Source organism: Thunnus maccoyii, chromosome 15 (genome assembly GCF_910596095.1).
Source record: "Thunnus maccoyii chromosome 15, fThuMac1.1, whole genome shotgun sequence".
NCBI classification, from domain to species: Eukaryota; Metazoa; Chordata; class Actinopteri; order Scombriformes; family Scombridae; genus Thunnus; species Thunnus maccoyii.
The window spans coordinates 21,542,082-21,565,289 of record NC_056547.1 but is presented as its reverse complement, the minus strand read 5'-3'; the positions used below and the strand labels follow the sequence as shown (position 1 = coordinate 21,565,289).

Here is a 23,208-nt window from a genome sequence, read left to right as displayed (position 1 = left end):
GTGTTTCACACTGTCATTACTTTCTTCAGTTTTACAACTTTCCTAACATATTGCAAAAAGACAGGTGAATGCTGCATGGGAGAGAGAGGTGCTAAGAAATAATAAGCCTATTGTTTAAAGCTGCAATTCATCACATTTTACATTTGACAAAGTGCAGCTTTTAAGGGAGGCATGCAGTATAAGCAGATTATAAATATATATACTGCTCATCACTGTGCAACACTGCTAAACCCTTTTCATTAATCATACATCCCAGCATGCACTGTGAGGAAGCAGGGGACACAGCCTGGAGAGGTCACCTGTCTCACAAAGAAAAATCACTCTTGTATTTGCTTATCTACTATATAAACATCAGCAACAAACAAACTGCAGAGAGGTGAAGGCTGGACCTTCCGCATCCTTGCTGTGGGAAAACAGTCCTGACCAGTAAGTGCCGTTGAATTCAGGCAAAGGAGAAAGGCAGCCTACACACAGTTAGGTCAACATACCTGAGCCTGTGATCCCAGGTTCACCTGGACAGGAAGCTGTGTTGTTGCACATGCGTGTTTCCCGCAGGGCACCGCTGCACAGTGTCCCATAAGGAGAAGAAACACATGATCTCGTCCTCACTTGCCAGCCTTGCCCACACGTGAGGGAACACACACTCCACTGTGACCACTCCTCTGCTGCAGGGTCACCTGAAGATCAAGACAGAGATGGACAGAGAGAAGATAGTTTGTTTTTCTTCTTCTTATGCTACGTTTCTTCAAGAGGAATGATATCGTTAGTTTGAAAATATAAACCTTGTTAGATGCCAGGCTTAAAACACCATTTAAAAGCCTAGAAGTGATGCAACAGATGATGCATTCATGTTATTCTACATCAGCAAAGCACATAGACCCATGTGGTTCATGTCAGAGTGTGTATTCTCTTATAATCATAAATATATTCCTCTATTTCTATAAATATATTGCTGTAGAAGTAACTGTTAGTGGAGATATATGACATAGTGCATTGGTACATTTTTCACTTTCATTTTTCCCAGAAACAAATGTTTAATTTATTGATTCCTGTTAGCAATTCTTAGTTTTTCTCTGCTCTTTATTTTCTGGAATAAAATCAAAATGTCCTTTGGATGGCTGTGACACCATTGCAATATTACTACAATAAGAAGACAAACAATATTGTAATCTATACAATTGTCTGGAGAAAAGCTTGGGAGTATGTGACAATGATGAAAGAGGGGCTTTGTGGTTACAATAACCAAACACATTTCCTGTATTTATAGAAGCTTTTTTTCCCCCTTTTTTCCCCCCTCTCCCCCTGGACAAGAGATATCTAGTCAAGTTAAGAGAGTCTTGATTCATCATTCATATACAAAGAAGCTCTACTGATGTTGTTCTATAGAAGATCGTTTTCACATGGCCTGACCTATATCAATATATCAGTACCCAATATAGGAAATTCCTCCATACCATACAGATATGGGCATTAGATGATTTACTTGTGACATTAATTAATTAAATCCACTCAGTGTGAATTATCATTGACTGAATATTCATGAGGATGATCATGTTAGACAAATGTGTTTTAAGATGATAGCCAAAGACATTAATACTCATGGAATTATGGTAAAAAAAAAAAAAAAGCCCCAAAGGATGGTGTTATATATGAATAAACAGGAGTGGTACATACAGTAAACAAGCATATCTGTGTGCCAGGGTATCTGTGCGTGTCTCTTCTTTGAGGAAGGATGTGTGTTTATGTGTACATAACGCCAATAATTGATGTTTAGACATGACTGTGCGTGATTTTCACTTCTCCAGACAGCCTATGGAAACTGTTCCATTGTTCCCTCTGAGTTACGCCCTTGAAAGACAAATCTACAAGTTAAGTCATCCCCTACTTCTCTCTCTCTCTCTCGAAATTGTTTGTGAGCGCCGTGTCCTTTGATAGAGGCGTCATCACATGGCAAAGAAGGAAATCAAATTAATTGCATGTCCGTTAATCGCATTACATCTTCATTAACATGCCGTGAGTCAGGGCTTAAGCTCATCACACATGCCTGGAGGAATGGAAGAATGGGGGAGAAGCGAAGAGGGGTGAGAACAGAAGAGAAGGACAAGACAGAGCCAGGGGTTTCCCTCGCGGTAGGGACTCCCCCTCCACCACCACCCCCCACCCCCCCACCACCACCCCCACCCTCCGCACAGCTGTGAATATGGAAACGTGGGTGAGCGTACAGTATGAGCGTATGTGGGCACAAGCTCAGATTAGTATATGACCTATTCTGATGTGGGTGAAGCAGCCAACATGTAATGTCATGTACCTATAAGCACATTCCCCTGCATATATACATGTGACATTCTCAATATGTTTAATGTATCATGTCATGAATAATTCAGTCTTTCTTTTCCAATCCTATTAATTATGCAAGACTTTGAAGTCACACACACACACACACAGACGTTCACACATCCACGGGTTCACAAATGCCAATGGTCAACCATAGAGGAGCTGCCCAGAGTTCAGCAATGCCTCAAAAGGAAAATGTATTATTATCTTTATAGAGCTCTTTATTCTTAGTAACGCATACAGCATCTAAAAGGTCAAGTTGGCTGCTTTTTGTTCCAGGCTGTGAACTCGCACACATATACACATACACACACATTACTCACCTGTTTGTGCCTGAAACACACCTGGCTGGTCAGCTGATCGTGGTCTCTGTGTCTTCACCTTCAGATCGTCGTCATCATATGGGTCTGAAACAACAGGAGACAGGAGATTTTTTTTCTTCTCTTTTTTTTGCATCGTTCAACTAAATGTATGAGATCCAACGAGAAGCATATGTGCTGTAAGATTAAATAAATACTGGCATGTGGATGTCCAGTTTGTTTACTACATGCAGTTGCGCCATAGCATACAGAAAACTGGTTTTAAAATCGTAGTAATTAAGTGCTCATTAGCATCTACATTCACTTTGTATATTCAGTGAAGTCAAAAAAAGGCACGTCTCCAGTATATCCAAAACACGACTTTGGCAAAATAAAAATACAAACGCCTACATATCCTTGGCTTGCACCTTGTAGCAGTATATTTAAAGAACACACTGATATATTTGAGAACACATGGTGCTGCAACAGATAACAAAATGTCAAGTCTGCAGCATAATCTCAGAAAGTCAGGAAGGAGTCAATTCTGACTGGTTCATTAGCTTAGAGGGAAAACATAAAATGTCAATAGAAATATAGCCATTGAAATGCAATGTGAGTTCTTACGATTTAGCACAGCAAAGAAAGTAATAAAAGAGTTTTGGCTTGATTATACAGGCATAAATAAATATGCTGCTACAGTGGAGAAAAGCCTGGATCTGATACATCAGAGAACGGATTTGGACCGAAACACCTCACATAGATGGCAAGCATTTGTGGAAACTGAAAGATTGCCTAGAGAGAAATAAATAGAGAAAGTGAAATCATGCAACATATCTAAGTCAGTTTTATCTCAATTGGTACAAACATATGGAGGCATGAGCGCAGACGGTTCTGTTCTGTGCAAATGGATTTGTAGGCTTAGTTTCAGCAGCACAAGACTTAATCAACTCCCCTGGTGGCAAAAACAGTCTTTGATATAGAAGATCTATTTCACTTGGGTACTTCTTGCCCATCTGAGTTTTTTTTTTTTTTGCAGTGGTTTGCGTTAACGCAAAGAGGCAGAGACATACAGCATATCTAAGATACATTATCCACATGGAATGTAATTGTGGGGGTGTGTGTATTAGATTACAGAGTGCAAAAGTGATTGACACTGAAATGTCCTCCTGTTAGCCTCTATCAAGGAGCTGACCTAGGGAGGAACACAGACAACACATCCTCCCCCGCCTCCCAGTACACAAACACACACAAGCATGAAAGCCTCGGAAGTGTTTTGAGGCTCTGTCATGATTGCTCAAACGCCCATTGCTACCAGCCCCCTAATTTGGCCTTTTACAGAAACAACTCTTTGTCAGGAAAAATACACTGTTTTTTATACTCAAGCTCTGGCTCTTTCATTCATACTGGCTAACTCTCCCTCCCATTGCCTTGTTTTGTGTGTTGTTCTCAGCAGAACCACTTGCGCTTAAATGCCAAAGTACAATATTTTACCTCAGGAACAATGTAAATTTTGTTTGTGTGCTGTCTAGATGATATCTACAGCTGGCTATAGCCCTAGGTAACAGAAGTAACTATTGTGTTCGTTTGTGTGTATGTGTGTGTGTGTGGGGGGGAGGAGTTGTTTTGACATAAGCTAGAATTAGCAAATGGTGCAACAGTGCTCTCAAAGTGTTTTGCAAGACAATAAACTGATTTCAATTTTGCCTTACCGCCTCATTGCCTAAAAGAAACAGAATTGTTGCATCTTCTGTGGCAATCAAACTTGGAGTACAGATGCAAATGCCGTCCTGAAAGCTACTTTCATCAGCCTCAGTCAGGTCAGTGCACAGTATAAACGCCCACTTGCTTGCAGGTTTTACATATTTTCCACCAAAACCATTAAACCATATGCCAGCATAGTGCTCCTTGATACGTGAGGCTTGCATTTCTATAGTTACTGACTCCATACACTCAATTTTATAATCATCATCATAATCATGCAACACATCCTCCTAACCAATCAACATTCATTACCTAACAGTAGGATAGAAAATGGCATTAAAAAACATGAGCGAAACTTTAACTCTTCGCCTGTTGTATTTACTCTCTAGCTCTTTGATCATCCTCTCCCTCCCTCTTCATCTAACTCCTCCGGTTGGTCATGTCTGCTAACCGCAAAGCTAGAAATGCTGCTAATGTTCTTCGCAACTCTGGTTCCAAGATGGCGCCTCATTTATTCTCATAAAAGTCCTTCCCCGGCTGAGTCAACTGACAGTATACATGTTATTACTAATGATTTAATGATACGGCTCTGCTACACTTTCCAAATTTGAATGAACTAAATGGATTAGGTTTGGATCATACAAAGAAACATTTCTGGGTGTTTGTGACACTCAGAAAAAGGTATTCACAATTTACAGCTGCTTTACAGCTGCTCCAGTAGCTTACCTTATCACTGTGGTTCCAATGAAATCCATGAAAATGTAATTATCGAATGTAAAAATGATGATTATAAAAAGCAAACCAACCTCCTTCCAAACATAACTTGAAGAATCTGATTCAGAATTTTGGATTTAGGGATCCCTTACTTTCCAATTACTGTATTGCAATTAGGCTGTATTATCACAGAACTTTACCCTCAAGCTCTTAAAGGGGATATACAATGCTTTTTTGGGATTTATATACTATTATAATGTCAGATGTCTATGTTAAACATCGTCAAAAATCCAAATCTTCAGGTGAAAATATGTAGAAATGCTCCCTGCAAGACAAAAGCCAGGGCTTCATCCTGCTCTGAATGCTTCATTTGCTGTTTGCATTTACATCCCCCCGTTTCATAGTCTTTGTTGCTAGAGTCGTTCCATTGGTTGTTCAAGCTGTCCACTAGAATTTTGGATCTGATTTGGGCTTGAATATGTATAGATGTATTTGAGTAAGTTTCCATTTTGAGTAAAGAATGAGAAAAAGAAGTGAAATCCTACTACTATTGTTTGTTTATGTAGCATCCAGAAGTCTGCCAGCTTCTGGAAGCTGGCCAATCAGAATGGAGAGGGCTCATCGGGACTGTTTCTGACAGAGGCTGAACTGAGGGGCTGTATAAATGGCCAGTATAATTTGAATAAGGAGTTTTTTGAAATGTAAATCATGCAAAGATATTCCAGGAGAGCCCCAGAATAAAAATATAGACTTGGAAATGTGCAGAATATATTTAACTGCTCAGGTCTTTCAACCACAAAAAAAAAAAAGACTTTGAATGTCTTTCTGAAGAACTTATGAAGAGGATACAGCTCAGTGCTATTGTAGTAAAAAGACAGGAAAGGTCACTTTCAGTAATCAATTCATAATGAAATTCTTATAACTACATCATCACTGTCATAAGATAACACTGTTATAGCTCATCCAGCCGATAGTGATCAGCGAACAGTAAACATGCTAGCAGATAAGCTCACTTACACTGGCTACCTGTGTTGCTACCATCACCACACCACTGCTTCACCAAAGGGAGTTTTTGGCACTGTAGGTTTAGCATCAGACTGACTGGCTAACTGAACGATTAAATGATTAGTTACATCGGCGGGAAACAATCTATTGACACAACAAGATACCATTACCTTCAACAAGATAAAGTGTTGAGTAGATTGAACTTTGAAAAAATGTCAAAAAAAGGTATTGATTTATTTGGAAAGCGACAGAGAAAGTCCTGGATCCCACAAAGTCGGTGCCAGTCCCGTTGTGGGAGCTCTCTAAATGTCTTTCTCTGCCCTTGTTTGTCTCTCTTTCTGTCTCTTACCCGAGTCTGTGGCATAGAAGAGGATTTAGATGGACGCCAGTGCAGAGTCCGGCACAATCGAAAGTAAAGATCAATATGGATAAACCCTGAGAGTACTGACCTTTACAAACCCCACTATATTGTTTAATGTTCTGGACTGCACTTTAATGGACACATCATCACACACTTCATCAAATCGTCTTGCCCTCTCTCATTCTTACTTTTTTTCCCCCACCCTTTTCAGCTGTTTCTTCATCTCCAGGGGAATATAGCTGGCAGTATCACTTCCAATTGCGGATAGGGTCAATAATTCCATGATTGGTCGGGAGCAGAGGTGGAGATGTGATATTTTACTTGTAGTGTTGCTGATGCTTTAGTGTCATATGACTGAATAAGGGCCGACTAAAAGCTACTAGTGTGAACCTGCCTTTATACGGTTAAATTAAAAAGAGACGACGTGATATTGAGAGAAGAGAAATAAAACCAGGGACACTTGCAGTAAAGGTCAATGATTTTACCTTAACATTAGCAATTCTATTAATCTACATGAGTAAAGTTTACATGACAAGCTCAGCTATAACTAGTGAGGAACTACTGACGTTCATACTGACAGATGTAAAAACATATCAAGGCTCAAACGTAACGGTACGGGGTATATTATGGGTGTCACTGTGTTAAGAGATGTTTATTCAGTCAGAGAGCAAAGGATAAAAAGGACTGTTAAGTGCAGCCACTGGGATTTCAGTAAACATGCTGTCAACTTTAGACACTGTGAAGCCTGTTAGTCATCTTGGCTATGACAGTGATTTGTGTGTGACAGTGTGTATGTGTGATTGGCAAAGAGTTAGAAGGAATGAGTTTTTTTTTTTTTTCTTTCCTGCTAGTTCGGTAGCAGAAGTGTAAGTGAGAGGTTTGTTAGTAGGTGTTGGCTTTGGCCTGTGTACAATCCATGCAGCATGTTTTAAGACCGATATAATATACTCTTTTAGTAATAATTTGTGTCTAAATACATTTTTACCACAGAAAAAAGTTGAATTATCTTGTTATAATCCTTAAAGTACCCTCTCCTCCTTCCTCCTCATTAAAAATTCCAGAGTCCATGAATATGCAAATGATTTTCTTCTCAAAAGTTGTAACTTCTGTACACAAGATGTCTTGTATTTCACTGAAAAGTCGATTCAAAGCATATCTGCACTGTAGTGTAAGTTTTACAGTAAGTGTCCATGTCACACTTGTGTAAGTTGAATAGTGGCCCATGATTGGCTGTAAACTAGTTGTGATGTCACAAATCATGCTTATAGGTACACGACTTAAACCCAGATTTAAGGTGAGCTCAGAGAAACGTTCCTCCGTCAGCAGATGAATGTGAACACAGTCTTCTAGTGTCAAACTCTGCACATACATCGTTCTGCACAGTGAAGCTCAAACATCCAAGTGATGTAACAATAAGTAAAACACATTTTTGAGTGGAGGGTTGATTTTTATCCTATTCCATGTTGCCAAAAACATTAAACAAGCACAACCTACCGACAGAAGTTCATCAGATGAAAACTACAAGTAAAAAGGCATCAAAGTGCTAGTCACACAGTCCAACGAGTTAGTAGATTAGATTTAGATGAGATCTTTATTGTCATTGTGCTCAGAACAATGCGAATCTGTTTAGCAGCTCTTCAGCTATTAGGGGAGTAATTCACAGCATAAATACACATAAATGTAGTGTAGGGAAGTGCAGCACACCAACAGCGTAACAATTCCACAAAGTGTTAAGGTTTGATAGTCATTGGAGTATAATCAACCATCAACCACCTCTTTTGCTTGAGGCCGTTTTCTCTCTTTCTTCCAAACAAACAAACCGTTGATAAAGCACGTCCATGTAGAAGGACAAAGTCGCATTCACAGCCTGCTGAGCGATTGCACTCTGGGCCTTTTGTCAGCTTCCTCAACTCAATGCAAAGAGCAGTGTGATACCCTAAATGAAAAGAACTTACACACAAGCATGGAGACATGCATACTGCTTATTGAACATCTAAATACACACATTATGAGCTCAAATATACCTCGATGTGGTACATACACATGCTGAGACACAGACACATCCACACAATAGGAAGTAAATATGGCTGATAAATAAACGTCATGCAGTAAAGCGGTTTTGAGCCCGTACAAAGCATCAGGCTGGGGAAGAGCCACAGGCTCCTTTGTCAGACTGAGCTGGGATTTAAGCCTGTATGTATGTGTGTGTGTTTTTGTGTGTGTGTGTGTGTGTGTGTGTGTGTGGCAAGGCAGCACATATGGTACTATGGTAAAACAGCTGTATTAAGTAAATGCCATGCACAAAAAAACATAGTGGCACGGAAATGTTCGCTGTTGACTACTGTCAACTCTTTCAGTGCAGCGTATATGATCAAATGCACACCATCCTTAACACGCACAATCGCACAAAAACACGCACACTCACACACACACACACGCAGAGCTATTTCTCAGCCATATATCAAATCTGAGCTTATAGCTCTCTGGTGCTGTCCATTTACTCCAGGGTCCATCTGGGAGAGCCCAAACTGATAGAAGCGCACCATAATGGACTTTTTATAAGCTACTGGACAGACAGACCCACTCCATCTCTCTCTCGCTCGCTCTCTCCTCTCTCTCTCTCTCTCTCTCTCTCTCTCTCTCTCTCTCAGCAGCAGATATGAGGAGAGAAGTTGAATCAGGTTGGTGCAGGACAGCGTCTGTCTGACTATGGGGGCCTCAAGGTCACTGGTGTGCCATCAAAATGGATTCAGAATCTAGTTTTCTCAACCTCACAGGCTGACTGGTGTTTTTATTTCACACCTACACATCCACATACTGTATATACACATACATCAACACCAGCCCTGCTATACTTCCAAGCTGCCAAATTAGCTTTGTTTTATTTCACTTTCATCCTCAATCTCAAATTGCCCCCCCCCCCCCCCCCCCCCTGTTATTCTTTCTCTTATTAGATCTTTTCAAATCTTCCAACTCCCACATCGCACACTGGGTCTATCGTTCTGCCCTCCACCCCCTCATACTCTGTCTTCTACCTCACTCTCAGTTCCATGAGTATTTAGATGGATTTGGATTAAATGGATCGATATGAGATAAGCCTGAGCCCCTAGTGAACATGTTAGAAAGCCAATGTTGGCGCACTTTGTATCTCTGCCTCAGTCTGACACACATTATGTAATGATACCACAGCTGCGAGGTGAAAAACTTGAGGCCGGATTTAGACATCTTATTGTCACACACTCCACCGGTGTGGAAAGAAAGTGGCGTCAGCAGCAGATACTCAACAAGACTAAGAGTCTACAGCCATGCTAACAGGTCTGTGAGGTTGTAGTTATAAAGCAAAGTGATCTCTGGTATAGAGATTTAGGGAACTTATGTGTAAGCTGCAGGGCTACTACAGTTTTCTAGATAAACATGATGAATCATCTCAAACATCTGAAAGGACATACAGAAAGTAGCCACCTGAAACAGGCAGTATAGCTGCATAGGGATCTTCATCTGAAGCATCCTGCTGCCAGTGCAAAGTTAGAAATTTTCCTTTAATTTGTTTTTTTGTGGATTATCAATGGTTTTCTGAAAGGTTAACTGTGCCCAAGGTTGGAAGCATTCACATGAATTTAAAACAAAAGGAGCTAACAGCCTACAATCTTTGTCAAACATGTCATCTCTGCCTCTCTGCTTTCATTTTTTCCTGCTTCTCCCCCCCCCCCCCCACCCTCTGATATACTCGAGGTCTGCCGAAAATATAACCAAAAATCATCTACCAAACCCGACATGACAATCTTCTGTCATACTTTCAACAGTGATGTGTATGTATTTGACGCAGCCACACGAAAAGATCGATTTCTGCTCACATTTGCCTCTGCAGTGGGAAGCTGTTGCCATAGTAACACCGTCATGCTGACGCCGTGAAGGAACGGGAAGGGACACGGGTGAGGGAGGGGGCTTGCGGAGGGATGGACGGAGGGAGGGAGGTGGACTATAAATCAGCGTCCACTCTCAGCTGCCGGTCCTGCGTCTGACTGAGAGGTGAGCGGAGGTTGTTCTCCACTCTGGTGAAGGGCGGCTGCTGTGCTGTTGCTATGACTATTCCTTTCTTTTTCTTTCTATTTTTTTTCACTCATCTGTTCTGTTGCTTTCATTCATTCCTATGCTTTATCTGTTTTTTTGTGTGTGTAATTATTTATTTAAATCATTGTTCTTTAATTACTGCAGTTTGTTTTTTCATTCTTTTCATTTTTAGTTGTTTAACTTTCTTTTAATTACAATATTTTTTATCTTCTCTTTCTCTTCTTTTTTTTTGAACTTTTTCGGTCTTATATAGCAACAGATATAGCTGCAGCACTTCTGCCGTGTATTTATTGACAGTGTGTGAGTGTGTACAGTGTGTGCATCTCATGTTTAACCACACGTTACTATAATGTTGGCCGTGTATGTTCATTCATGCATGGCATCCTCTCTCTGGTAATCAACAATGAAAGCAGCATGCGCATCCCGCTAATAAGAAAACCGAGAGCAGGCTATGACTGCAGTGGAAAATCAGCTGCATCTGCCTGCACACACCAAAGTGCATTCATGCAAGCGTGGCTTCATAAATGCACACACACACACACACATACACTGACTCCGTTTGCACGGGCACTTAAACTCACAGTAAAAAGCAACCCAGAGGACACTCTGGCAGGTGTTTTTCATGAATCACAACAGAGTAGCATGAGAAGTGTCTAGAATAGTCAGATTTTCATTCTCCACATGGTAGAAGGGGGGAAGGAGAAAAATGATACTTAGACTCTGACTCTTGCCCTCGACGTCTCTCCTGAGTACACAAACACTCACACTTACCTCCACTCTGTCAGCTACCTTTCATCAGAGGGAAGGGTCAACACAGCGGGACAGAGAGGCAATCTTCAGGGCCTCCTATGCTTAGTGCACACGGACATGCACCCCGGCTCTTGTGCTCCCACGCACACACACACACACACACGCACAGAATCATTCACATGCTTAGTGTTTGGCTTAGCAAGAAAGTAAGACAGGGAGCTGAATCAATCCCACTTTCTGCTGTGTTTTTTTTTTTTTTTTTTTTAGAGGGGGGCGTGTGGGGTGGTGAGATATAAGGATGAACCCATGTGAGAAAAAAAATGATAAGGAAGCAGAAAATAGAGGTGAAACCTGAAAGAAAAATTAAAAAAAGAACAGCTCAATGAGTCGGCTACACAGCCAGGCACTGATAACCCTCCCTTGAATCATCAAAATAAGACTGTGTCCTAGATTTCCACTTGGTTACCCCGTCCCTTTTTTTTTTTTTTTAGTTGCAAGATTGAGTTGTGAGTTGAGAACTGGAAAATAGAACATATTTATTGTCATGTTGGCACTGACATGCTGCGTTTTTACCGTATGACTGAAAGTTCTCTTTGTGTATGTTGCTTTGTATCGTACATACTAGTGTTTTCTGGTACAGTCTGACGCAGCTCCTAATGCATCGTGTGTTCTATTTGTGTTAACATCTGCTTGCGTTTATTTTTGAACTATTCAGTTCAGAATGTTCTGGTTTGTTCCAGATGATTTTGTACTATTCTTTAGATCTAACAGTAGCCTTTCCCTTCAGCGCTGTTGGCTTCTATAATATCACTGCTAGAGTGTTATTTCTCTTATTGCCTGTAATTTTCTAGGCAAGGCTAAGCCCTTAGAACAATATGTTACAAACCGATACACATCAGTACTCTCTGTCTGCCCGTTCACGCAAACACATACAACCATGACCTCATGCTCACTTCAAAAGACATGAAACATTCACATCCACTCAGAAGTTGCCCGTGTACTCCTGATAGAAGAGTGTGACCTTGATGGTTTGTTCGCAGGAGTCTAATATGATTGGAATGTTGGAGTTGGAGACTTGACCTCTTATGAGGTTAAGTTGTTCGATACACAAACTATGCTGTGTACACAACTCCTATGTGTAAGTTGATTGATAAAACTCAGACAAAAATGGTCTTGTTACACTGGTAAGATCCAGTCCAGTAAACTATTTAGTCCAAAACACATTATTACATCAATAAATGCCCACAGACCATTGTTGCATGATTTCAAATTAGCCGTCAGACGTGTCTAATGTTCCATGTATTCTCCGTCGTAACTCCAGTTACCATGTAAATATTAGTGATGTCTTGGTATCAAAATGGCGGCTGCACTCTGACCTTTCAATTGACGCCTTTGATTGACCAGCAATTCATCTCTTTAGATCAACAGTACCGACCTACAAAGCCAACATAAATATCCATGTAAATATACTTTTCAATGACATAATGAAACCTGTCAGGGTTTAAAGATCAGTTACTCTCTGGGGGAATTTGTACGGTGTGTCCTTTTGCAAAAACTGAGCTTTGCATTAGCTCAGACAGAGCACTGAAATCACACTTGCATTATCTGGCATTAGCTGCTTCATTCATGCTTCACAGTCACGGGTTGATCATCGATGCAGGTGTACAGAGCGGACGTCACAACCTGACTCTTCTCGATATTTCTCTGCTCATGTGTTCAGTTCTGATTGCACCACAGCTCCTTCCACCACCTTATGTGCTAAGGTTTTTTTTTTTGGTATTTTATGTTAAGGTATCCTCATAGCTGCTGAGATTTTTCAGATTCTTTCTGCTCCATCAAAGAGTAAAGCCCTTTCTGCCAAACCTAACTGTATAACCATCTGTTGTAAATGGTCAAATCCCTGGCAAAAGTGTCTGACTTCAGACAGATGGCTGTCTCTGTTCAGGGGATCAGGAGTTCCACATCTTTATCCAGGGGTGTACTAGGCAAAAAATTCAGCCCCGGACTTATCAGACTGGGATCGACCCTGGGGGGCACGCAGCACGCTCTCATGCTCACCCCAAATGATATAGAGAGGGCCAGCCGGTAAAGCGACAGACAGGGACGGTAAAAACTTTATGGATTTTTTGATGGCTCACTGGGATTTGTCCCTGTATGCCCGATGGCGAGTACGCCACCGTCCTTATCTACAGAACTCAAATGGATCACAACTAGTATCACTTTAAATTCAAGTTGAAACTGCTTTTGAGGATGTCTGGAGAAGGTTGAATCCATGCAGCTAGACTAAAGTGCTGACGAAGACATTAGGTCGTTCTTGTAAAAAAAGGCTACTTCAGTTCAGTTGTTTTTGAAGCGTGATCAGGCATGTAGTCATTGGTGATTAAGTGCCTTTCACTGGGCCTAATTATCTTTCTGATATCAGTTCAAAGTTTTTACCTCGCTGTAACTCCATATTATGAACAGTTTTCTTGCTTGGAGTGCACTTTAAGCCTCCTTGCACATTATCATCTGTGAGATTCCTGCTGGGTAAGGTCGAAGACGTACTGTGATGTGAAGCATTAATCACGGAGGTCTTCATTCACAATTACTCTCAATTCGTTGGCAGAGAGGATCACAGTAATGTCTGGCATTAACAAATGTGACTCTGGCTCTGTGGTATGGCCCATTCCACCCCCCACCTAGTGTGATAGAAAGAAGAATTTCACAACGGGGCTGTACCTGCAGACGATAGCATTCTATAAAACTGCAATCGTAACTCTGAGCCTGTATAAGCTTTATGGGTGGTAAAAAAGACGGGATGGCTCGCAATGTAGAGATAAACCTGGCACAACAAACCAGAGGGCTGTGACAACAAGAAAGACAGGAGACACATGGACACGAGCATACTGCAGACAAGACACATATTCGTGATCTTGTGAAAACTGTCAATCAAACTCCGGCGCGGGCCTCGGGTCTCCGTCTGCTTCTGGTGCGGTTTGTTTGTGGTGTGAAAGCGAAATGTACCAAAACACATGGATTTTACGAAAAGCAGGTATGCGATTTAAGCCGCTTGGTCGTGAAAGTCAAGAAAGACATCTTGCAAGAGATCTGTATAAGCAGTCTATAAATATGTATATATCTGCAAGATCATTTGGTAACCATGGTAACATGTACTGTATGTGCGTCACCATGTGAGTGCCAGGATTTCCCCAGACACAGCGGCAAGTTAAAGAAAGTAGCAGGAGAACAGACAGATGCAGTCTCGACTAGTAATGCTCATAATCCGTCGTTTTTGGGAGCAATAAATCTAACACATACATAACAGGCAGAGAGATGCTGCATGACTTGCTGTTAATCACTGGAGTTTAATGCCCCTACGAGGGTGTGTTCAACTGTCCGATCTGTACAATCAATGAATTACCTGCTTTAAATGCTAATAGCTCTTGTTTCATTTGTAGTAAGCCAGTGTGAACATGAAATGGACCGGAACTAAAAGGCAACAACGTGTCATTTTTTTTTCATTGGTCCAGACCTAACGAAACAAACTACAAGTGTGGAAGCAACTTTACTCTTTGATTATATAGATCCTGATTGAAATCAAACTTATATTCATTTAGAAAAAAAAAAAAAGTAAGATATCAAAAAGGTATTGGGTAGAATCAGTAGGGAAACTGATATATTGTATTTGAACTAGTATCAAACCCTCCCCCAACCCCACCACCCCTCCCTTCCTACTTCCTCCCCATAATCCCTTTCTTCTCATCCATATGTTCAGCACCCAAGTCTCCCATATTATTAACCTCTCTCTCTCTTTCTCTCACTAATAATGTGTCTCATGGGAAAGTTTAAAAAAAAAAAAAAAAAGAAAATGCAAAGACATGGCCTTGACCTCCACTAAAATACTCCCTCACTCCTCCTCAGTGTGCAGTAGCAAACACACACACACACACACACACACACACACATACATATACATATATATATATATATATATATATATATATATATAGTCTGCAGTGAGAACAATCTTTACTGGGCTCAAGGACTGCCAGGGCTTCATCAGTTCTTGAGATGAGGCCTATCTGCCCGTTCTTTCTTTCTACTGCCCCGCTATAGAATGTTCCAGGCAATTTAGTCCAAGGAGAGAAAAGGTGTTGTGCAGAACGAGTGCCTGGATAAATAGCTGAGAGCAGTCAGGCCACAAGGCTAATCGAGAGAGCAGTGCAGTCATGCAGCATGAAGGGGGTTCCATGCTAAAGAGTTAATTTCAGCCGTAGAGGTCGACAGGGCTAATCAGTCGTGCATTTTTCCCAGGGAGAAATGCTGTGTAATACGTACCAGCCACTTGGTTGCTGTGGGAATTTTAACACCCTTAATTTTGAGAACACCATGCTTAGCTAAATTCTCCTCATCAAAATAAGCCTCTGTCCTAGATTTCTGTATGGTTACTCAAGCTGAAGCAAAGTCTGTGTGGGTGTTCTCGTGTGTGTGTGTGTGTGTGTGTGTGTGTGTGTGTGTGTGCAAGCCTGAATGTGTAAAAAAAAAACAAAAAAAAATGTCACTCAGCAAGAACTGGCATGAAGCATTCATTTTCTGGAGAAATTTTAGCAAGATGGGATTAAAATAAAACAAAAAAAAAAAGTTTCTCCTGTCCTCATTTGCCTTCTCAGGCATCAGTTTTGTTTTCTGTTTTACTCCACTGAAGAGAGCAAACTCATTAGATTTTTTTTTTTTTTCATTCGATATTTAGGTGTTTCGCCATCTGCTATTGTGACAGTTTTGGCTTTGTTTTTCACTGAAAGGACAGTGATTTTGCTAAAGCGATATTTTTTTATATGAGCATAAAATCAAAGTACTCCGTAACTGTACCCTGTAACTGAGAATCATTCTCGTAATGTGCAGCTACAGTTGACTCTTTGGCAATTTCCAGTTTATTATTTAGTTTAACTGGTTTATATATGGGTTCGGTGCCAACAGCTCTCACCCATATAAAACCTTGGGCGGCGGCTTAGAGTACTCAAACTTCCACAGCAAGCTGCAGACTATCTGCCCAGTGAAAGCAGCAGATAAACGTGAAAAACGAGCAGCTGCCAAAGAAAGCAAAATATCCAGCGAGACAATGACACCCAGAAACCGGCAGCGTAAACTCATCAGGAATGTAATTTTGGACTTACATTCATTCGGTTTAAGAAACAATTAGTGAAGAAAGAAATGATTTGCTGAAATGTTACCCATAAGAGCTTTAACATGATGAAAATATATCAGGTTTTGGGAGGAAATCACTAATCACTCTCTTTAATGCCATTATGGACAGAAGGAACAATTACAGCAAGCAAGAAATCTATTGGTTGAAGAAAATATCAACCTAACATTGACAAGAGGTAAGATTTACTGTTTAAATGCTACATTTCATCTCTTTACCTTTGGCTGTCTATGATTTAAAGATCCCCTCCAGACATGTTTGAAGATATAAAAAAGAAATACTTGAAATAATGATTTGTGTCCATCTATACCTGAGAGGTTTGTACTTGAAGAACTGATTCTGTTTTTTTTTTTTATTTTCTTTGGAGGACAGTCTTTATATTTTGGTGGACACTTTGATATGAAGTGCTTTACAATATACAGTAACAAAACATATATTTTTTGGAGCATTCAGGAGTCTGGTGGGAATGAGGCTTATAGCGCAGCACTAGCAACCTACTGAAATTTATAGTGTTTTCCTTTCCTTTAGTGTGCCTGGTGGGCCCATAAGACATTTTCAGCATCTCCCAGTGGGAGACAAACCCCTAACCCTGCAGTATGAGTGCCATCCGCAACTCACTGAGCTGCATAATCATGTGCTGTAGAATGTATGAATTATTTTTTGTAATAAAAGGGGTTTTTTATTGTCTGTACATTCATTTTTTATATACATTTATGTTACATATGTACATTTTTTAATTCAATAACAAAAATACAGTGACTAGTGCTTGGGAATTTTTCCCCTATATGAGTTTATTTATTTTGAATTTCATGTATCAGGTTAGTTGTTCGTAAGTACTGGGATGCTGAATATCTCAACAAATCTGAAATTAATGAAATGAGCCACAGCATTTTTTCTTTTCTCTGGCAATATCCATGAATAGGCTTTGATATGACATCACCAAGGCTCTGTTTTCAGATAGATATTTGCTGATAAAGAGTCACTTGGTTGGCCTTTACATAGGTAAGAAAGGGATCTACCGCTCCGAGCACAAAGGGTGTACCTCTCCATCTCCATCGTCTAATGCCCTTCCTTCTCCTTCATGACTTCACTTCAAAAAAAAAAATAACAAGAATAAACCGTCAGCCATCACACTCCTGTCTCTTCCAGGCATAAATGTGCCACCCTAACCACACCATCTCCCTGTCACTATCAGTCACTCTCGCACCTGCTTCCTACACATCCAGTATCTCTGTCACAACCGTGGCTTTCTCACTTTCATGACTCTCTCTCTCTCTGGCTCCTGGTACCCATCAGCCCGCTTGACCCGCTCCTCGTCTTCTTTAACCCCTTACCCCCTCAATCACTCTCTTCCTGTCTTCCCTCATCCTCCCTTCAACAGACGTACCTCGGTGAAAGTGGAAATGCTAGGTGCTACTGAGTGATATTATCACTTACTCTATCCTGTCTTCACCTCCTCCTCCTCCTCCTCTCCTGTCCTTCATTTCTGCCTCAGCTTGCCTCGCTGTGTCGTACTTTCCAAATGCTGGAACAATGAACTTTCCCCCATGATTGTCATGAGGCATGTAGATGAGACTAGTTTGTTACACGGCACAAATAAAAGCACTGTCTTGTATGCCTTTTTTTCATCCGGCTAGATCAAAGGGGGTGATGCAGTGACTAAAATCGCAGCAAATTGCAAAAAAAAAAATATTTCATTTAGCAAGAGATTTTAGGCAAATCAAAGCACACTGCAAGCTGTTTGATACCCTTTCAAGTTTGAACTGGAATACCTTTGTGGTTCCAGTGTGATATTTGTGTGAAGGAAGTCTTGCTATTTTCTTGAAGAGACTAGAATAACCAACACAGGATATAATAACCAATAAATGAGAGAGAAAACCATACAGCAGACGACTCTGACACAACACTTCAAAGTCTACTGTTAACCACAAAATGAATGAATGAAATGAGGTCAAAAAAATGCCGGACAAAATAAACAGAAAAACATAACATGGACATAATGTCCTGCAGTATTTTTCTGGCAGTACTGAAACTAAACTAAACTACTGCCGTTGCAGTAGGAGAACAGGCAGTGTGAAGCTGAATGTGTGTTTTGATGTTCCATCAACATATTTGCATCATCTCATGAAAATTCACACCACTAGCTCAAGTAAAAGGAGAGTCTATCTGTCTTGTCACATTGCATTCTGTAGCCTCCACTCGCCCTTCCTTCAACATCAACATCCGTCTTTTGCTCGTGATTGCCAGATATGCGTGTGTTTGGAAGACGTTTTGTTGCTGTTTTTTTTTTTTGCTCCTCGTTTTAGCCAAGGACCAAGAAACAGTTCGCTACTTGGAACAAACACAATGGACTGTCTGTTTTTTAAGGTCAGATTGATTAGAGCTCTTATTTTTCCTTCTTGTTCACCTTCTTTTTCTGGATTGTTGTTATGTAGGTATTTCTTTCTTATTTGAGAGCAAGGTTCCAATCCTCCTGAATTCCCGACGACTTTTTGTTGTGTTTATTTGCTGTTTACTGGCTTTCTCATGTGATTCTACCACTCTCTATTCCGCCTATCTTTTCCCTCTCCTTCAGTTTCCATAAGTCCTTCTCCGCAGTTTCCCGCATCAGCTGAATGTCACACTGATTAATCACTTGATTACTTCAAGCCAATAGTCACATTGATTAACTTTGCCACACGATGGCTTTTTGGTTGACTCCCCAGAGAGTTGGACTCTTTTTTTTTTTTTTTTGCAGTTTCCTGATGGAAAGCATGACCAGGGGGCATCTGTGTAAAGCTCTGCCATAGAAGGTCATCCATGTCCGTGACATCTTGGAGAGATCACACACACCAGAAAGCATCTAACAACATTGAGCCCCTTTTGCCACAAAGAAAAAGAAAAAGCTTTCTGTTAAGAGAGCTACACAGTCCGTTCTGGGCTGTTATAGAGAAGTTATAGAGAAATAAAACATCTTAAAGCCATAGACGAAAGGTTTTTTTAGTTGCCTTGTTGAACCTGAGCTTTTTCAACTTATCTGAACAGGAAAAAAGAGAATGTGATATATATGATCAAGCATGTGTTTGAGTGCACCAGAAGAAGCGTTTCAATCACTTGTTTCTTTAAGAAAACCTCATTGGCTGCAGGGTGCTGCAACATACAGGAACATTCAAGGACCACTGTTGCCTTATATCGTTGTTTCACTGAACCCAGCACCACAACTTCGCTTCATCGCTTCAAACAGCACTCGATATGACACACAAAAACACACACCCACACTGACAAGCACATACAGGCAATATAACGCCAAGGCTATCTCCAGCTCCATAGGTGGTATCTGCTGGAGCAGGAGATCATAATTGAAATGAAATCACAGAGACAAATGGAAAGGAAGATAAGCTTGAAGACGGAACAAGTCGTGCTTTCGGTGCCTTCTTTCCTCTTCCCATAGGAGGACTGTCCACATGTGTGTGTTTGTATGTAGATGGTGTGTATATGAGGACGGACGCATGATGGAAAACATTGAGAGAAAAGGCAGAAATGGAAGAACAGATTGAACACAAGGGAGTGTACTCTTAACTGAACTCATCTAAAGCAGTGATTAAATGTACTGGAGGTGGAGGGTGTAAAGAGCTCAAATAGCTGCACTTAAGTACTTGAAATAGTGAATGTACTGTAGTGACAGTTGCATTAAAAAAAACACACAAATTGCATTAGAAATCATGCACAATTAACATGGCTGAGTAAGTGCACTCAAGAGTTGTTTTTTTGTACTTTTATCAATGGAGATATGATGACATTTTGGGATCAACGTGAACTTCAAATCAGTTTTGAAATGCTTTGTTTTCTGGACTGTTGGTGGGTCAACCCCAGGGGGGTCCAAGCCTCATTAGACCCATCATTGCGGTAACGACCCCTTAAGCCAAGGGGTTGATGAGGGACAGGACAGCTGTCCAGGCAAACCATCGTAAACTGGTGTCCAGCTCTGTAACACATCATCAAAGCCGGCAGCTGTGTGCATGCAAGTGCTCCTTCTCCTTGTATCCACGAGTGCTGCTGTACGTTCACGGATGTGTGCGACTGCATCTGTGAGCGTGAGCGTGAGCCCAGGGAAAGGGTAATGAGGACCACTGGGGCTCGTTTAAACAAGCCGGGTTCACTAGCGGAGAAGCGAGCTATAGCTCCCCGCCCCCTTTCCCCCCTAGAGCAAGGGAAAGCAGAGCAGCTCCAGTGCTTCCCGGTCTTATAATCTCCAGCCTGAGTCGCATCATGCCTCGAAACCCACCCTGACCCCCCGCAGGCCCACTACCCTCAGCCCAAAGAATGAAGCTAAATCCTGTGGGTCTGACTTGCGGAAAAAGTCCCTTAGCTCCGTACTGTCTTCCCACCTCCACATCGTGACATCTGGATCCAAGTTTTCTCTGCTAATGAGCGTCTACAGTGTGCCGCAATATGCAGTTGCAAAGAATGTGGTTGAATATCTGTGAAGCAAGAAGCTCTTTTTCTGTAATTGACATTTTTATGACCACCCTTTGTCCCTTAAAGCTTAAACTGTTGAATGAAATCAATTTATCACCATCACCTCAGTAAAAAGTTTCTTTTATTTGGGTATTTTTCTCCGTCTAAATGAAGGTTATACACAAAGGACACACAACAGCACAGGTACACATACAAACACACTGACAAACACACACACACACACACACACACACAGAGTAGCCTCATCACCTTACATTGATTTCCCGCTGGTCAACCAACTGCTTAGCCATCTTTGTGGTGACAGGTTGACCCATGAGGCCTGTTAGATGCTCACACCGAAAATACACACACACACACACAATCACACACACACACAGGGAGCTATCCTGCAGCCTTTAGGGAACTCCCTGAAGCATTTATTGACCACAGAGAGAAAGTGGCTATTAATCTGACAAAGGCTTAAAAGCCTGTCACCGTCTGTTTGTATGTGTGTGTGTGCTTGTATGACATGCGTGTAGATGCTTGTTGCTTTTGTGCATTTACAGATGTAATAATCTATTGCTTAAATACGCATTAATATGAGCTTTTTTTTTAAAAAAAAAAAATGTTTGCAAGCATAAATGAGTGTAATATCCCTATGTAAACACCCAATTAAGACATAAATTCAGCTAGAAAAAAAAGAAAAACTCCTCTACATGTGTTGCAAAATTAATTGTGGTGTCAAAGGTCTGCAGTTTGGTCTGCACGACACCTTTTAAAACGCAAGGCGAGCCCGTCTAACCTTCCATTCCAGCAAATTACTGTCATACTGTTACTTCTGCCAGTTCAACACCCCAGAGGCAAACCTACAGGCCTGACAGAGCAGCAAGATAATGAGAGGACTGAAAAAGAGAGAGAGAGAGAGAGACACACACACAGAGAAGCAGAGGAAGAGAAAGAGAGAAATGAAGGACATATAGTGACGAAGAAATGCCTCTGTATTTGCTTGCATCTGTGCGCGCGCTTATGACTCCATCCATCAATTAAAGACTTACCTCTGAGATGCCTCACTTTTCATCTTGGCAACAAAGACACACTTATTTGTTGAGCATTAAAAATCCATGCCGCGGGAACACTGGGGTGCCGTGAGGTCAAAGACGGCAATAGGGAGAGAAAAGATCTGTCTCATGTCGCTGTGTTTCTCTGCCAAGAACATCAACTTAGAAGAATTTGTCTCCGGAGCCTTGTTATTGTCGACTCAGTGTTAGAGGCCATTGTGCTCTGCGGTGTCACAACAACAGAAAGACGCGCACGCACGCACAGACTCGTGTGCATGAATTCAATGAACTCGAATAAGAATTAGCATTGTTTTTAGCATTTTTTTTCCGAGCATTAAAAAGTGGTTTGATGTGCTATAGTGCTTGAATAAGTGTATCCTCCTCTTCCTGCGTGTGTAAGTACACGCGCGTGCTTGTTCCTAGAGTGTGTGTGTGCGTGTGTATGTGTGTGCCTTTGGTGTGTCCTTTGTGAATGATGGCTTTGCTAAAGTGCTGCGAAAAGAAACATTGGTTTGCTACGCCTTTGATTCATTGCTGGTGCGAGAGAAATTTGCATAGCAGGCAGACTCAGGGCAGATCCGGGCTCTCGTTAGCCGGGTGGCTAGATACTTCATCATTATCATCAGGCTTGAGCTTCGGTCCCAGCCACTCTGCCCTTGCTCATAATCTTCAAGCAGGCTTTGCAGAGGAAAAAAAAAAAAAAAAACACAGTAAAAATCTTGAACAAATTAGGATGCTTTGCCTCATGGCGATGCAGTCTGGGTAAAGACACTAGCGGCCCATCTCTGGATGATGCTCTCTGTGTAATGTTTGTTGGTTAATATACGGTCACTCACATATACCTGTCAGCCTGTTATTCTGCCTACACAGGTACACCACATCCCCCCCCCCCCAGCACCCCCCCAACCACCTCCCGTCCACCGCCCTCTCTCTATGCCACTATTTTTCTCTGTCTCTCTCCCTGACAGGCTTGCTGCAGTGCTTTCGGGGACAGTGCTTGTTATAGAGGACATGCTGACAAGTGCCGATCGATACTGACTCCCAAACCGCAGCATTCGTCTGGGAGCATGTGTGTGTGTGTGTGTGCGTGTGTGCACGTACATGCACGTTATTTATATAGGCATCTGTGCCCAAGTTTGTGCGTGCGCGTATCTGTTGCTGCATGGGCAAGATGTTTGGCACTCAAGACAGACACATGCGGATGACGCTGTCATTCATTTCGTTGTGCCCTTGAAGGTGTCATCTCTCATTGCGCGGGTATGCAGGTGTTTCTGTGTGCACGTGTGTGTGTGTGTG

At 41.4% G+C, this 23,208-nt stretch overlaps 1 protein-coding gene across 14 annotated transcripts in view; it reads right to left on the bottom strand.

Moving 5' to 3' along the window:
* Positions 1–23,208, bottom strand: part of adgrb2 (adhesion G protein-coupled receptor B2) — a 203,499-nt gene that overhangs the window by 109,043 nt on the left and 71,248 nt on the right. For 13 of the 14 annotated variants that reach the window (XM_042436671.1, XM_042436670.1, XM_042436677.1 and 10 more), the window contains 2 exons: positions 2,658–2,741; positions 489–677 (listed from right to left, as the gene is read on the bottom strand). In XM_042436671.1, coding sequence (XP_042292605.1) covers positions 489–677; positions 2,658–2,741 — 273 coding nt within the window. The remainder of the gene's footprint in view (positions 1–488; positions 678–2,657; positions 2,742–23,208) is intronic. The other variant, XM_042436672.1, reaches the window with a different exon arrangement.